General features: G+C 41.0%; 1 protein-coding gene across 2 annotated transcripts in view; it reads right to left on the bottom strand.

Moving 5' to 3' along the window:
* Window positions 1–2,115: 2,115 nt before the first annotated feature.
* Window positions 2,116–14,888, bottom strand: part of adgrb3 (adhesion G protein-coupled receptor B3) — a 167,999-nt gene continuing 155,226 nt past the window's right edge. For both annotated transcript variants that reach the window (XM_036547030.1, XM_036547031.1), the window contains exons 24-31: window positions 14,374–14,472; window positions 13,731–13,902; window positions 13,318–13,413; window positions 11,911–11,950; window positions 5,491–6,146; window positions 4,997–5,032; window positions 4,278–4,382; window positions 2,116–2,760 (exon numbers count right to left, since the gene is read on the bottom strand). In XM_036547030.1, the coding sequence (XP_036402923.1) occupies window positions 2,572–2,760; window positions 4,278–4,382; window positions 4,997–5,032; window positions 5,491–6,146; window positions 11,911–11,950; window positions 13,318–13,413; window positions 13,731–13,902; window positions 14,374–14,472 (1,393 nt within the window). In that variant the 3' untranslated portion in view covers window positions 2,116–2,571. The remainder of the gene's footprint in view (window positions 2,761–4,277; window positions 4,383–4,996; window positions 5,033–5,490; window positions 6,147–11,910; window positions 11,951–13,317; window positions 13,414–13,730; window positions 13,903–14,373; window positions 14,473–14,888) is intronic.

The raw sequence follows: 14,888 nt of genomic DNA, 5'->3' as shown, positions 1-14,888 counted from the left end.
GTCGATGTGATATACTGATTATTATTGAGGTCTGAGTACTTTGAACACTATCCACAATTGTGTGGAGAGAAAAAAATGAAATTACTTACACAGTATATCCATGCATTAATTCACTCACATATCAGGGTGAGTACAGGTTGAGGTGGCATAATTATCAAGCTAGGGGTAAGGTTTGTCCCGTAGTTCAGTCTGAACAAACACCACAGTGTCCGTGGTCATTTTTATTTGCCGATGGTTTATTTAAATGTTCATTTCCAAACATGCCTGTTTCTTTCATCCTGTCTTTCATCAGTGATCCACTCAGTTGCGAAATCAGTACTAACCAGTGATGTTGACACATTTGAAACAGCCTAATGATTACTGAAGCAACATGTGGCTAGCTTCTCCCATAACTATAGAAGGCTAAACTATGTTGCCCAAAATGTTACCTTTCCCACAATGACTTGTGCACATTCTACATATCTTACTGTGTCATTAATTTAAGCTTCCAGTACCCCAGATTCAAATCACTTTTTGTCAGATAAACAATCTATCAAATAAATCATGGACCATATTGCAAGGATCTAAGGTTTCTGGGAGTACACCGATACCCATGTGAAAAGACAAGATTTGAAACAGTCTGGAAGGACATTATGAAGTAACCAGATGTGACATCGTGTCAAATGGAACACTTGGCATTAATGAGGGGGAGATGAAGAACTTTAAAGGCATACCAATGCCAATACTTCCACACTGATAAAATGATACATTTTTTTCAAGTAAGATGACAAAGTGACAAAGAACTATTTTTTTTTTCTCAAGGCACATATGGAGCTGAGTCAAGTGCACAAAGAGACCACACCATGAAGCAGGTGCACTTCTCACCTTAGTAGGTACTGTGTATCCTATTGGCTGCTCTTATGTTGCTACAGCCTGGTAGCAATGATTCTCATTCTACTCCAATAAGGGCATTACATATAGTCACTAGGTACCTACCCTATTGTCTTTGCATGTCTTTGCAACATTTTACATCTGTTGCTCCTCTGCTGTGTATTTTACTGAATCAAACACTGGAACACAAACTGAGCCCATTTCTGAGAAAATAAAGAAGATTGCTAGCCTTTGATGTTTTACATTACGTGGATGGGAGCCACTTGATTCATTGAATTTTCAATTGATGTAAGGCTTACGCCTCATATGAATAATTATAATCAAGTGATAATGGACGTGATATTTGTCTGCTTAGCTGATTTAAGTAACTTAAAACATTTTTGTGTTTGCCTACACAATAAAACTTACTTGAAAATAGATTGCAGGCATGATGTCTTTGCGAATTTGTGTTAATTATAATACAGCCTAATGTCGCAGAAATTACACTTTTGCCTTGATATCACGTCCAACCATATGTCTCCAGTTCCTGGTGATAGCTATTATTTTGGTGACATATTTGCAGTGTGAAATATTCAGTGCCAGGCCACACCCACTTAAAGGGCTGTAATCTAAAAACCACAGTAAGGACCCTACTGTTGTAGCTCTGATACGGAGAGTTTAACAGAATGGTTTCTGTAAAGTACCTGCTGCAAGAAAAACAAAACCAAACAAAAAAAAAAACAAAAAATACAAAAAAAAAACCCAAAAAAGAACAGCAACTGGAAAAGCAGAAAAATTCAGGGCTCAAAACACAGAGAGAGAGAAATGAGATGGAACAGCAAGTAAACACTACAAAAAACCATTTGGTAACATTCATTGCCACAAGTGCAATGAGATTGAGTTGACACATCCTCTGAAGCAATACGAACATATTTCCTCTTTTATTTACATTTCTTTTTCAAATGTTAACATTTTGCGCTCTATTTTTAACCAGGTTGGCGATTTTCTCATCAAAATAAATTGGCACGAGTAAAACATATGTAGACAAAAGTTTATTTACACCATACAACATTTGTTTTAAATATTTTATACAGGGCTGCAGATGACAGAGCTTGCTGAGAGCCTTCAAGCGGAATCTGCAGTAATAAAGTTGTGAAATATATTATTCATATAAAAGTGAGTATTACCTTTATTGCATTTAAAGCAATGAAGAATGTAGCTTTGACAAACATTCATTTTAAATGACAGAAAAAATCCTTTTGCCTCTTTTTTATATTATAAAGTAAAAAGTGTAGTAATGGCCAAACAGACTGTTATAAACTTTTTAAAAACCTGCATAAATATATACATTGTGCTTCCGGGCCCAGTTCAGTGAAATAAAGACCGAACCCAATGAAGCTGGGACAACATGGCGTCGTTGCTTTTTGAGGTTTTATCTAGAAAGATTACCTTTACCCAATCATTCCACAGGTACTTTAAACACATGATGGTAAATATTGTACACCTGCCTGCCCCCCACTAAGAACACTAGTGAGAATACAAAAGAAACACTGACTTTTTTTTTAGTTTTTTCTTTTTTTCATTTTTTACGTATTGGCACATAATGTCCCTGCCATACTCGTATAGTCCAGATATGTATGCCAAGGCTGTAAGAAAAGTCTTTCACGTTTTTTCAGTGCAAAATGCATCCTTCCCCTCCATGTCTCCCACCCCCTCTCCCCTTTAGACCTCTGTCTGGAAGTCTCCTTCCTGGACGTCTAAGGGTAGGCTGACACACTTTTCCCACTCGGCTGGTGTCATTTCCAGAGAGTCCTTGGCGTCGGATTCTAGTACATTCATGGTGGCGTAGTTCTGGTACTCGCTTGCGGGGTTGTAGCTCTCCCATGGGTTTTTGTTCGGCATTGCCTTGTCCTGTGGAGATCAGCCAGAGAGAGAGACAGAGTCAGAAAGATGCACAGAGAAAGGGGTTGAAGGAGGTAGAGAGATGAACAGAGTGAAGAGGAAAGAGAGAGAGAGAGAGAGAGAGAGTTCAGTAACACCTCAAGGTATTTTTTTGGTGGATGTGGATCAGTGGATCAGAGGGGTACAGTAGTGTTTTGGGCACCTATGTTTGTGAGTTCAGACAATCTGCAAAATATTTCCACCTCATTAGGGGTGACTGCATCATTGGCACTAAAAGCAGTTTAAGCAGCCCTTGATGAGATGAGAAAGAACAGTGCTGTCTTAAATGGAATCCCTGCAGGGTCAGCTTTTCACTCATTATGTCTTATCAAAATATAATTATGCAGGTTTCACTATGATATACAATACAGTATCCAGGGCTGCAGGAAATAGACCTACATAAAGTTAAAGACGTTTTTGATTGAATCTCATCTACTTTAAGTTACAGTCACACCAGACTGTAAGCTCTGGAAGGGTTAGGATTTGCACGAGACAAACGGTGCCTACTGACAGCTCTGCTGCAGAGGTCTTCAGAATGAAAAAAAAAAAAGACGCAGATATTGTTTCCTATACAAACGTCCTCGCAGTGGTTACTAAGCAACAAGCTGCAAATGACATTGCGCTGTGGGCTGATTGAAATGTGAGCAAAAGTCGGCAGTGGTGCCAGCACTGTCCACCCAGACATGCTGATCGGAGTGTGTGTGCATTTTCCATCACCGTTTCAGCCATTTATAGCTGCAACGCAAAGCAGATGAAAGGAAAGACGAAGGAAAGACCTGAGAAATCGAGCGACATGCAGGAGGATGCGTCAGTTTCCATGGAGACAGATACGGCAATTTTCGGAGGAGAGCCCGATGAAGGATATGAATAACACATGATCATTCGATTCATTCGCTGCAGGCAGGTGCCAAAACCCACTGCGAACCCACCTCTCTCTCCCCAGTAAATTAAAACGGGCACATGAGTGCACAAATTAACAGCTAACTGGAACGCCAATGGTCGTAAACAAGAGCGGGGTCTACAAACATGTATCAAATTTGCAGGCACTCGAACAGATGAGAATAATCTTCAGTCATCTACCAACGCACAGAGATTAGTCACCGGAATTGAAAGAGAAAAAAAAAATAAAAGGGCATTTCCAGCTAATGTGCTTGTTTCTGAAATGATGCGTTCTAATGCAGACAGACAAGCGAGGCCCCTCCTGTCATCCAGACTGCCTGCAGTGTGATGATGCTTCCTCTCAGGCCTTTTTAACCCCCCCCCCTTCCAGCCCCCCCACCATGGCCCAAATCTCCCATCCCCCACCCCCTGAAGCCACCCCACCCCCTCCATGCGTGGTTAGCAGGTTAGGCAAAGGCTATTCTTTGAGTTGAATTCATTAGCCAGATCTCTACTAATGCACTCCATCGCATTCTTCCACATAGCTTAATGTGGGCAAAAGATTCCCTCCCACCTCCTTGCCCAGCCCCCTACTTCCTGTTACTTACCATGCCGCCCATATTTGGTATATCTCGAAATCGGTCCAGAGTTTGAAATTTCTGATTCAGTTCCTGGAACAGCTCCATGTGTCTCTTCCTGGTATGCATGACTTTCTGTGAGGGAGAGGGTTTGACGAGTCAGTAACTGAAACACAGTCATCAGCCTTTTCTTATTCTTTTTTTCACTGTACATCACTATAGTCCTTTAAGTATTCTCTAACTGAGAAAGCACTATTCAGGCTTTGTGGAAATGTTCACATTTCTACTAAATTCACTGCTGGCAAGGACGCCCATTTGGGTTAAGCAAATTATATTGAGTTGAACTGAACCAGAGGGTTTGTATATTCATAGCAGATTCAATACACATTTTAATGAAGCACACTGTACTGAGATTACCTTTGCTACAGTTGCTGAAACAATTAATTGTAGTATTTTCACCACACTTCACAGACCTAAAGTATAATTATGCGCAGAGACACTTTTATGGTTTCCTTTCCCTATTCACTAGCTGAGGGACTAAAAAGGGAAGAATATACAAAGGGCGAGCTTCTACTCTGAATGCATATGACAGCACTGCTTCCCCCTTTACCGTTCACGGCATCGTAAATCTCATGTTTGTCAAGTCCATGTTATACCAATAAGCCTGAGTGCTACACAAAGTAGCAGTAAATTAAGTAAAGACAAACAGACAGCGTAAGATAAACATTAGTCAAGCACTATCTACTCACTTCAAAGTCCAGGTCAGAATATCGTGATTTTCTTCTCTGTTGAAATAAAAAAGAAACAACTTATACACCACAATGCTGTTTGTATGGTTGCAGCATCATGATTTGGTAATGTCACGTTAGAGCAGTTAGGTAATGATGTCATATCAATTGCCGGTGTGCGAAATGTATTTTTTAATAGACTTGTCAATGTCAATGCACTGTCATTCAAGAACCTAAAGTTCACACAGGGGTACTCATCTACAAATTACCAGTCTTTGACTTTACAATTATAGTTTATCATGTATCTAATTGGAGCCAGCCACTAATTTTAACATTCTTAGAAAGGTCAATAAATGTTCAAGATCAATCGTAAGATAAGTGTTTCATGAGACATGCCAAGTACACGTTAATGGCTTAAAATAAGTCAATGGGCCACCCTACGGATGATTTTTGCTTAGAATTTCTGACCAAACATTTTCCCTAGTTTAAATAATTGGTCTGGTGCTGGCGTTTACCTCCAAGGAGCTCATGGAGATAGTAGATCCTGTTTCACTTCTTGACATGCCTGCGCTCTCCTCCATCTCTGCCAGGAAGTTCTTGACGGCCGTGCGGGGTTCGAAGGGCAGGTTCTGCATGTGCTCCTGCCCTGCAAAGGGCTGGTCCAGGTTCATGGCCAAGTGCTCCATCCCCGGGGGGTTGATGTTGAATTCGGGGTTGACCTTGTAGTGCATCATCCGCTCGTGGGGCAGCGCGTCCATGGCGATGTTCATCTTGCTGTCGTCCTTCATCAGGGTGGGCGCACTGCCTGAGCCACGGGGCATCACTATGTAGTCAGTCTCCATCATCTGGGCCTGCTGGGCATGGCCGCCCATCTCGTGGCCCCCCACATCTGGGTCGCCAGACCGCACAGCATCGTCCGTACACAGGTAGACGGTCCGGCGCATATCGCTAGTGCTGTCGCCCATGCACTGCTCGCCCAGCTCGTTCACGCCTATCGGCATGTGCAGGCCAGGGGGCTGCTGTATGATCACCTTGGAGATGATGTTGCCCGGCAGCGTGGAGAAGTTGAGCCCCTCGGGTCCTTTCTCATCCTCCTCGTCGTTGAGTGAGATGCGGGAGAGGGTGCCTGTGATGGTGGCTGCCCGGCAGGAGCCCATGTCCTTGTGAAGAGCTGGGGAACAGGTGAGAAGGAGGGTTAGGGCACTCGAAATGAATTAAAGCTCTCATGAAGACAGACTTCTCCAACTACTCTTACCAGCTGTGGTCATCCCTAATGACCACACACTGCAACACAAGGGGGATATGTCTAGGCTTGGACTGAAACTGATTCAGTTCTCCAGTGAGACGCTGTCTGAAGCTGAAGGTAGTTTGATACCTGGGAAAAATCTGAGCACCCAGTTTGAGGCAAGAGGTTAAGCATACATAGTGTGTGATGTAAGAATGTATCACTGAGAGTCACCAGGTCTAGAAGAGAAACTGCTGGGGGCTACGGAACAACCAAACCAAATCACACGGACTCCACAGGCCAGCCCTAAAGGGCCCTCCCTAATGCCCTGCATAATAAACAGTATGTTTTTCTATTCAGGTTCAGCTGACCTTGGTAAAGCCCAGACGTGCGAGCCAGAGCGTCTGGCTGCCTTGTCTGAAATACCCTTTGCGCCGTGAGAACAGCCTGTACTGTGCTGTAGAGAGGTGTTCTGTGGGCACTTTAATCTTCCGCTCCCAAATCCGAGGGGAATTACAACAGCTATTCAGAAAACGTCTCAGAAAGGAGAAGAGAAGGTCAGTGTGCCTGAAATTGTGTTATTATTACTGCCTGCCTCCTAGTGCAGACCGATCTGGCCTGCAGGGCTGAAGCTTGACACGCCTACAGAGAAGATGGGTAAGGTGTTTGTTCGGACTGGTCAAAGATACAATTAAATACTTTGTTAAAGCTCGAAAAAACATTGGCCTTGGTGGTTGAATACGTATCTTACACAAAAGTAACTGTGGCATAAACAATTCAGTTGAAACATTTCAGTTGATATAAGAGATTTAGTGCATGATTAGTAATTCTATAAAACATAAATATTTCCCGGGATGCAATTCCTCAATAATCTTTGTTAATTGTTCATGGCTACTGTGCATTGATAACATTAATATTCCATTTCAGGCAAAACCCCAGGCTCTTTTTAATATCTCCCTCTGGAATTCTGAATATCCCGTGATGTAATTGGTGAAATATTCACTCATTCACCATTTGAAACTCCCCACCCAGCTGGCCAGTGTCATATTAGGAGAGACAATAACTAGCAGCATTTTACCATCGCACACAGAACTCAAATTCATGAGCACACAAAAAGGAAAACATCCCACTGCACGTAACACTTAGCGAAGCGAAACCTCAAAGAAAGCAGCTCAGAAGAGGCTGACTCGGATGGCTCCTATGACAGACTGGGCGCATGGTGTGAAGAAGCAGCATGAGCACGGCAAGGTCTGACTTCAGCTCAATACATGTTATTCATGCTGGGCTGCTGGGGCCTGCTCCCTCTCTCTGTCTCTCTCTTTCTCTCTCTCCATCCACCACCCGTTTCAAATGGTATCCCTCAATGCTGATCTGGACAGCGATGCAACTTGACAGCTTTGCAGCAAAGGAGCATCATTTTCAGATTTCCCCCCCTCCCCTTCTCTGTCCCAAAGTGAAGCCAGCTGCGTGGTTTTGACTGTCTCCGCGGCCTGCCGCCATCCACTGTCTGCAAAGCGCCGTGTTTACGCTCAGTCTGGAGAACGGGTGCTGTGTTGCGCTGCCAGGGCAGCCGGCACATAATGCTTTGTTTTGCCCACTGAGCACATAGGCCTCATGTTCATGTGAGCATGCGGTTCAGAACGTATCTGCTGTTGTTTTAACCCTTTTAAGAAAAGCTGGATTCAGCTGCACTCAGTGAACTCACTGAACCTTCATTAACTCACTAAAGCTTTGAGATCATTGAAAAGTCCAACATAAATGCAAATATTTATCCACAGTCACTATGGTATAACATCAAAACATAATAAATTCAATGTACATGGTATTCAGGTCAGCCATTTTGCCATTCTGTCCATATTCATTTATACATTCTGACAAGTGATGTCATCACAAAAAGCGATACAATTGATATAATAATCAAATATTGTAATTTCAATCACATGCTCATATCATACCATTTTTAAATAAATAATTATTCCTAAACTATGGCTGATTATTAGGCATGATACTGTTAGGCCAAATGTGAATATACACTTATGGATGATTTTTGTGAAAATAAATCAATTTTATTAAGCATATTTTAATTATAAATTATAAATAAAATTTCTACAGTAGTTTTTGCAAAGTGCAAACCAATATGGCTGAAACTATGTTTAAGCATTCTAGTTTGACCCAGTTTGCACATATGTAACTGGACGTCCTCCACATCTTGCAGCAGGTGACCATATACTGTGAACCACTTTATATCAGCTATCAATCCCCCTGATTCAAAGAGAGAGGGACAGAGATGTAACACCCTTTCAAGATAAAGGCTGATTCATGACAGCAGTGTGTGACATTGGAAGGACTCCGCTGAAATGGTTTACCTTGTAAATGATCAGACCGATCAATGTGAATAACGAGTGCACCCACAGGGTAACTTCAGCATATTTATGAATACATAAAGCCTATACATCACTTTGATTGCTGTATATTAGCCACCACACATCAAGATCAAATGTGGTTTATATTTCAAGGAATACAAGACGATCCCAGAGGAATCTGTTGCTAGAACACCCACACAGACATTATGATGAACATTTTACATTAGAATCTCCAGTAAAAGTAATGTACCTATGAGTAAGTAATATCTTGTCCAAAAGGTGCATCCATGTGACTTCTTGGTAGAGAAACTAAGATTAACTCGATCGTATGACCCACGCAGGCTCAAAAGGCTTCTTCCATTGATTAAGGGGACATGAGTCTGTTGATTACTTCCTCTAATTAAAATATGTTGCAGTGAATACAAACAAGTAATAATAGATTTAATTGAATTCAGGTTAAGGGCACAGTGCAAAAACCAGGTGTCTCAAAGGTCTCTGGGTTTTACTGAATGCCATGGTCACCCAAACCTGCCATCTAATGAAACAAGTCAATGTGAGAGTGCTATTCAGCGGTGTGGAAGTGATTTGATAAAAGGGTGGCACCAGGCAGTCCCAGATACTAGATACGCTTAGTAATTACCGTAATGACTCCATGGATTTTGAAGTAGTTCAGAGTGATCTGAGAGCTCCTCATAAAGTGCTTGTTTCCATAAAAGCTGCTTGGATTATTGGTTTGTTTGTGACGTTGAAGAAGAATGTCTCTGGAAGTTTCCATTTCATGAGAGTTAAAAAAAGGCTTAAGATTTCCTGGTGAGAAATGTAAAATACATTTCAACACTTTTCAGTGCATTTAAATATCTAGAATGGAGCAGTTTTTCACTCTGCCATGAGAGAGAACTTGACAACTATAAAAATGGACTTCTGAGAAAGGCCATCTTTGAAACATTATGATGGTCTGGATATTAAATCAGCAAAATATCAACACCATTAACACATTCTTTCTCAAAGTACCTTGAATTAGAAAACACTGGCTCTTTTGTGGATGTCCTTATATTTTTGTTTCAAGTTCTTTTAACTCAAAGCTCATGACCTAAGCACAAGCCTGATGCTACAATTTTTGCACATGGCTATGAGTTTCAATCTATGTATCTATTAATCTGGGTAATTACAAGGGTGCTGCATATTCAAAAATACTGGCTCTACAGAATTAAAGGCACTTAGCAGCACAGCTAGTCTTAAATAAGAGACATAACTCATGTTCTCCTAATGGAGTTAGGATTGGAAAAAACCACATCTTTCACCCCATTTCTTTCTCAATTCTAATGCTTCTTTTTGAATTTACAAGAGCTCCCTTACCTATAATACCCTGCTTCTACCCACCACAATCCAAGCTCATCTTAAATCTGTAAAATATAGGATACAGTTCTGACATTTTCTGAATGTCCAATCCATCCATAAAAATGTCATAACAATCATTAGCTGACTTATCTAACACTGGTCATTTCTGATGTTTATATAAATTGACTGTGAGATTGAGAATAGATTTCTTTGCTTCCATTAAAGTATGTATACATTTCAGCACTCATTTCCTGAAAACAACATGCTGTGTAAACACTGAAATAGACTGTCATTTGTTTTTTACACGAACAAGGTTCTTGAGTTTATCTAAACAGATACATGACGCTCCTGGAATATTAAAAAGCAAATCACATTCACCTTTTACATTATACAAGTAACAAAGTTTTACTTCCCTGCAGTTGAATGGTATTTGCTTATTTGACCAAGTGTTGACTAGATAAATGTTCTGCTGTACAGTACTTACTTGTCACATGGTGTAATCTAGGGATTTTTTAATCTTAATGCCTTGTCCTTCCTGTATCTCAGTCTCCTACCTCAATTTACTACTTCATTCTCCTGGCTCAGTGGTCTACTCCTCTGCATGAGCCTCCTAACTTAATCCCCTGTCCCTGTCATCTCCCTTAGTCAAACATTCATTTCTCTCAACCTCTTCTTTCGCACTGGCATTCTAATATAATTACTAATCACAAATCTACTTTATCACACAAAGTAACAAATAACTGGAGTCACCTTGGCAAATACAACTAAATTTGAAAAAGTTAAGAGCGTGGGATCGAAAGTCTTCCACATCATGAATTACTCTTTGTTGATCCAGGCCACCTTAGTTCTGTATTCGCTTTAATTCATGTAACCACAGTGCGCTGCTTTTTAAAGACAGCTTCAACAGTTACTACAGACATTTTAGTAGACAGGACTTTTATACTCCCCACAAAGCTAGCCAGAGGTTGAAGTGTTAACAGTCAAATATGGTATAAGCAAAAGAATCACTGCAATAATTACTTCTGACTTTAATATCAAAATTAGCATTTTAAAGTGGCCATTTTGCCACTGGAGAATTTTCTTAAACTGTCCATCTAATTCAGCATAAAACGCTACATGGTAATGTCTTGAAATGATTCTATCTTGTAATGACACTCCATCCTGGTGTTTCCACAGATTACACAAACACAGACACACACACACACTCTCACACAAAGACACACATACACACACAAATACCCACACAAACTAGTGTAAATACTGTCATGTTTGAAGAAAGCAGACCAACCAAGCATTTTCTGCACTGGTAGGAAGAATCCAAATAAATATTGGTGATTTTGTTTCACAACCCTGCAGTATTAGTTGCTGGTAAGGGGGTCTATAAATATTGAGCGAGTGATGAAAAAATTCAGAGCTGATAAGGACACAGAGTCTTGTACTTTTGCTGAATGTAGGCCTCAGACAATTGTCAGATATTTGTCAGACCATAAAGACTGCTAGAGTTCTGCATGGACACCACAGAGGCCAGACTGGCTCTGCTGGCTGTCACAATGAAGATTATGTTTCTTGACTTGAAACTAAAATTTCAAGACAGTAACAATGTACCCAATATTCTTCTGTTAAGGGATGAATTGTCCATTCTGTTTGCCTTACAATGGATATAAAAGAAAAAAAACAGAACATTGGGGAATTGAATAAAAAAAATCACCATGCACTGTTGATCTCTCCCAGGCCAGCTCAAATGTCACTTTTGGCTTAAAGAAAGTAGCAAGCTTATAAGATAACGACTTTGGAAGGTGTCAAACTATGAACTAAATCTTCATATGGCGCTCTCACCAGTGACAAATAAATGTTTTGAAGAGGACTTGTTTTGCAGTGGCTGAGCCCTCACAGGAATAATTCATTTTGTTATGTAACGAGGGTATTTTCACTCCATTTCAATGTCTTTGGGGGCTTTGTGAAGCTAAAGCAATTAGCACCTCATTAATGAGAAACCATCTGTTCCTTACCTGATCGACAGGCAATGTCCACGTCTTTTTCAAAGTCGGTCTGTTGGGAGAGGGGTGTCGTGGTCAGAATGCAGCTGGTGCAGTTTTTCTTATGTCCAGAAAGAAAGCATCAATCCCCACCTGGACCCCTGGGCTTAGTTTATCGTTAAATAAAATCCAATATTAGGGTCTTGCTTGGGTGCTGGAACTGTACTTGTAACGCTTCACTTCCCAGTTATACAAACCACACTCAAGTCTATGCTTCATATTTTCAGCTCCTCGTTTTATCACTACATCAATTAAACCCAGGTTTTAAAAGTGATAGCGCAGCACTATGGCAGCAAGCTATGCAGCAGCGGGATGCGCAACAAATTATTATAAGGGGAGCCGTTGTGCTGTGGCACATTTGTAATTCCACCACTGTGAAACAATGTCTATCAAAGAGACATTAGAATACAAATAGAGGATCATAATGATTATGAGCCTGTGGCACATCACCAGATCAAGAGACTAGCATGGCGTTTCAAAGGTCAGTCAGAAAATGTTTCTCCATTAAAGCCGGTTCGGGCCCGGAGATGAAAAGATGCATGACAAGTGTGATGAATCAGTTCAATCAAACAGCAGTTTAGACTGAGGCACTAAGGCTGTGAGAAACCAACCAGAATTGGTGTCATTTGTTACAGGGAGAGTGTACTGTACACACAGCATGTAATTACACTTTAACCAGCACGCTCCCCAGAAAACGAAGAACCCTAAGGTAACGACTGCTCATCCAAGAAAAATCAGATTAGATTAAATCAAAACCAAGTGATAAATTAGGCAAAGGACATCATGTTCAACCAAGGTCAATAGATAATGGAATAAACTGGCATATCATTAATAACAAGAATTATGTTGAAGATATTTTAAATTACTTCTACAGCATACAGAATATGGGAATATGATCTGAGAAGCACTTCATAAGCAGCTCCCTCTTTATTATTCAGATTTCATTTTTTAAGTTAATAATCTGGAAATGGAGTCAATAGAGAGGCAGTGTCTATATTCTGCATCTGATATTTTAAGTTTAACAACTGCCTTTCAGAAAAAATGCTCACATACAAAGCCTCAAGGTCTCCCTGGTTTAGATGTAGATTAGGAAATATGTATTTGTTAATGTCATAGCTTTCAATCACATAAAACCAATTTAATCATTTGTGTAGCTGACTGCTGAAGAGACAAAAAACAAAAGGAATTGTAAGACAAACCAATTCACACTTTGAACTGTACTACAGATTTGAGTTACATACTACATTAATACAACTTTGTGTTTATTTGAGCCTCAGATAAAGTGGTGAAAAATGCATAGGTAATACAACAGGGTAAGTCCTCTGTTCCTGTTATTCAGAATTAAAGGCAGCCTGCAGAGGATGAAGACTGAAACCCTACCATAATCTGCGCATGCCCGTTGGGGAATGTTCCAGTGGCGTCTGTGTTGATTGGATCTTGGCAGTTTCTCAATCGACATCTGAAGGCATCCTGTACCTGTAACACAGTGAAGAACACAACTGCAATTCACCAGCACATGCTTGCAACACTTGAAAATGCACTCTAGCAAAATGAGTCTTCATTAAGTATGACTTTAAAAAAAGATGAAACTGCTGCAGTTAAAAAAAGAATCATTGAATCTGGTTATGTAAGTGGCTGAGGTCCTGTCTGATTTTACATGATATTTGTAAAACGCCGGAGGGAAAGTAAAAATACTGTTGATCATTTGGCCCACACGACTAAATCTTAAAAGGCTGAAGTAAGATTTTATAACGAGCCAGCATGTCAGCATGACAGATTCTGGTCTGTTTTACCTCTCTCCTAAGGATACAGTGGACCATGACGATGACAAATCCTTGCAGCGAATCGAAGACAGCGAAGAGTATCTGAAAGAGTATCGAGCGCTTGTCTGTCATCGCCAGAACTGCTGACATCCAGGTTAGGGCAAGAAGTGGCAGCACCACACAAGAGCTCCACAGAGAAGCCCTGTGAGAAAGAGAGGGAGCCAAGGGGGAAATAGGACAAGGGATTACTCACCTCCTTCTGCTGAAGCGCATACACCCCTGCATCCCACCACTGGCACCAGGTAACAGCACACACACACACGCTGGATCATGTCGGAATCCAACTCACCTGCTTTCAAGCCAAATTACCTTCATACCTCCGGTATCCATGTATTGTGAACAGTGGTATTTTAGAGTGGCTGATTCAACATGCCATGCCTTCACCATATTGACATCAATAATTGCATTTGTAACAATGGCAAATTAAAAGGAACACTCTTTGAGGTACGGCATCGCAACCTATATGAAAAAAAGCTGGTTGATGGATATGAACCTCAGAGCCAGCTGTTCTTTCCACGCCACTCCTAATCCCACTCTCCGGGTGCAGAGGACGCACATAGACTTGCATGCAACATAATCTTATTGATTGACCAAGGCATCACTGGGCACTTACATCGCATTGCTGGCCGTAGTTGCTGATAAAGCAGTTGTTGATACAACGCCACATTTGGCACATTTTAGAGTTAATCCTGTATGGGGCTCACTCATCTGCCTGCAGAACAGTGCACAACAAGACAAAAAATGTTGGCAAAACTGTCATCCCAACTTGAGGTCCTGTATCAGATTATGCATATTAGCAGACAGATTCAATAAGAGGCTGTTAAATATTCCCTTCATGCACTGATTCTGCCAGAACGAGACACCACATCTCTCTCCGGGAGCTCTGACCTCTTTCTTTGATTTTTTTTGTTTTCCCCCAGCAAGGAGAAGGTGCCTCATCTCCATTTTAAAAAGGTAAAGGTCAAAAGTGTGTGCATCTTTTTGTGTGTGTGTGTGTGCGCGCGCGCGTGTTTGTGTATTTGCGCATGTGTTTGTATATTAGCATGTGGGTGTATGTACTTCAGTGTCAAAGTGAGCATGCTCATTTAAGTGTTTGTGGGTGTGTGTGTGTGTGCCTTAGAAAAACAG

Source organism: Megalops cyprinoides, chromosome 15 (genome assembly GCF_013368585.1).
Source record: "Megalops cyprinoides isolate fMegCyp1 chromosome 15, fMegCyp1.pri, whole genome shotgun sequence".
Lineage (NCBI taxonomy): Eukaryota > Metazoa > Chordata > Actinopteri > Elopiformes > Megalopidae > Megalops > Megalops cyprinoides.
The sequence above is the reverse complement of the archived record's forward strand: the minus strand, read 5'-3'. Positions and strand labels throughout refer to the sequence as shown.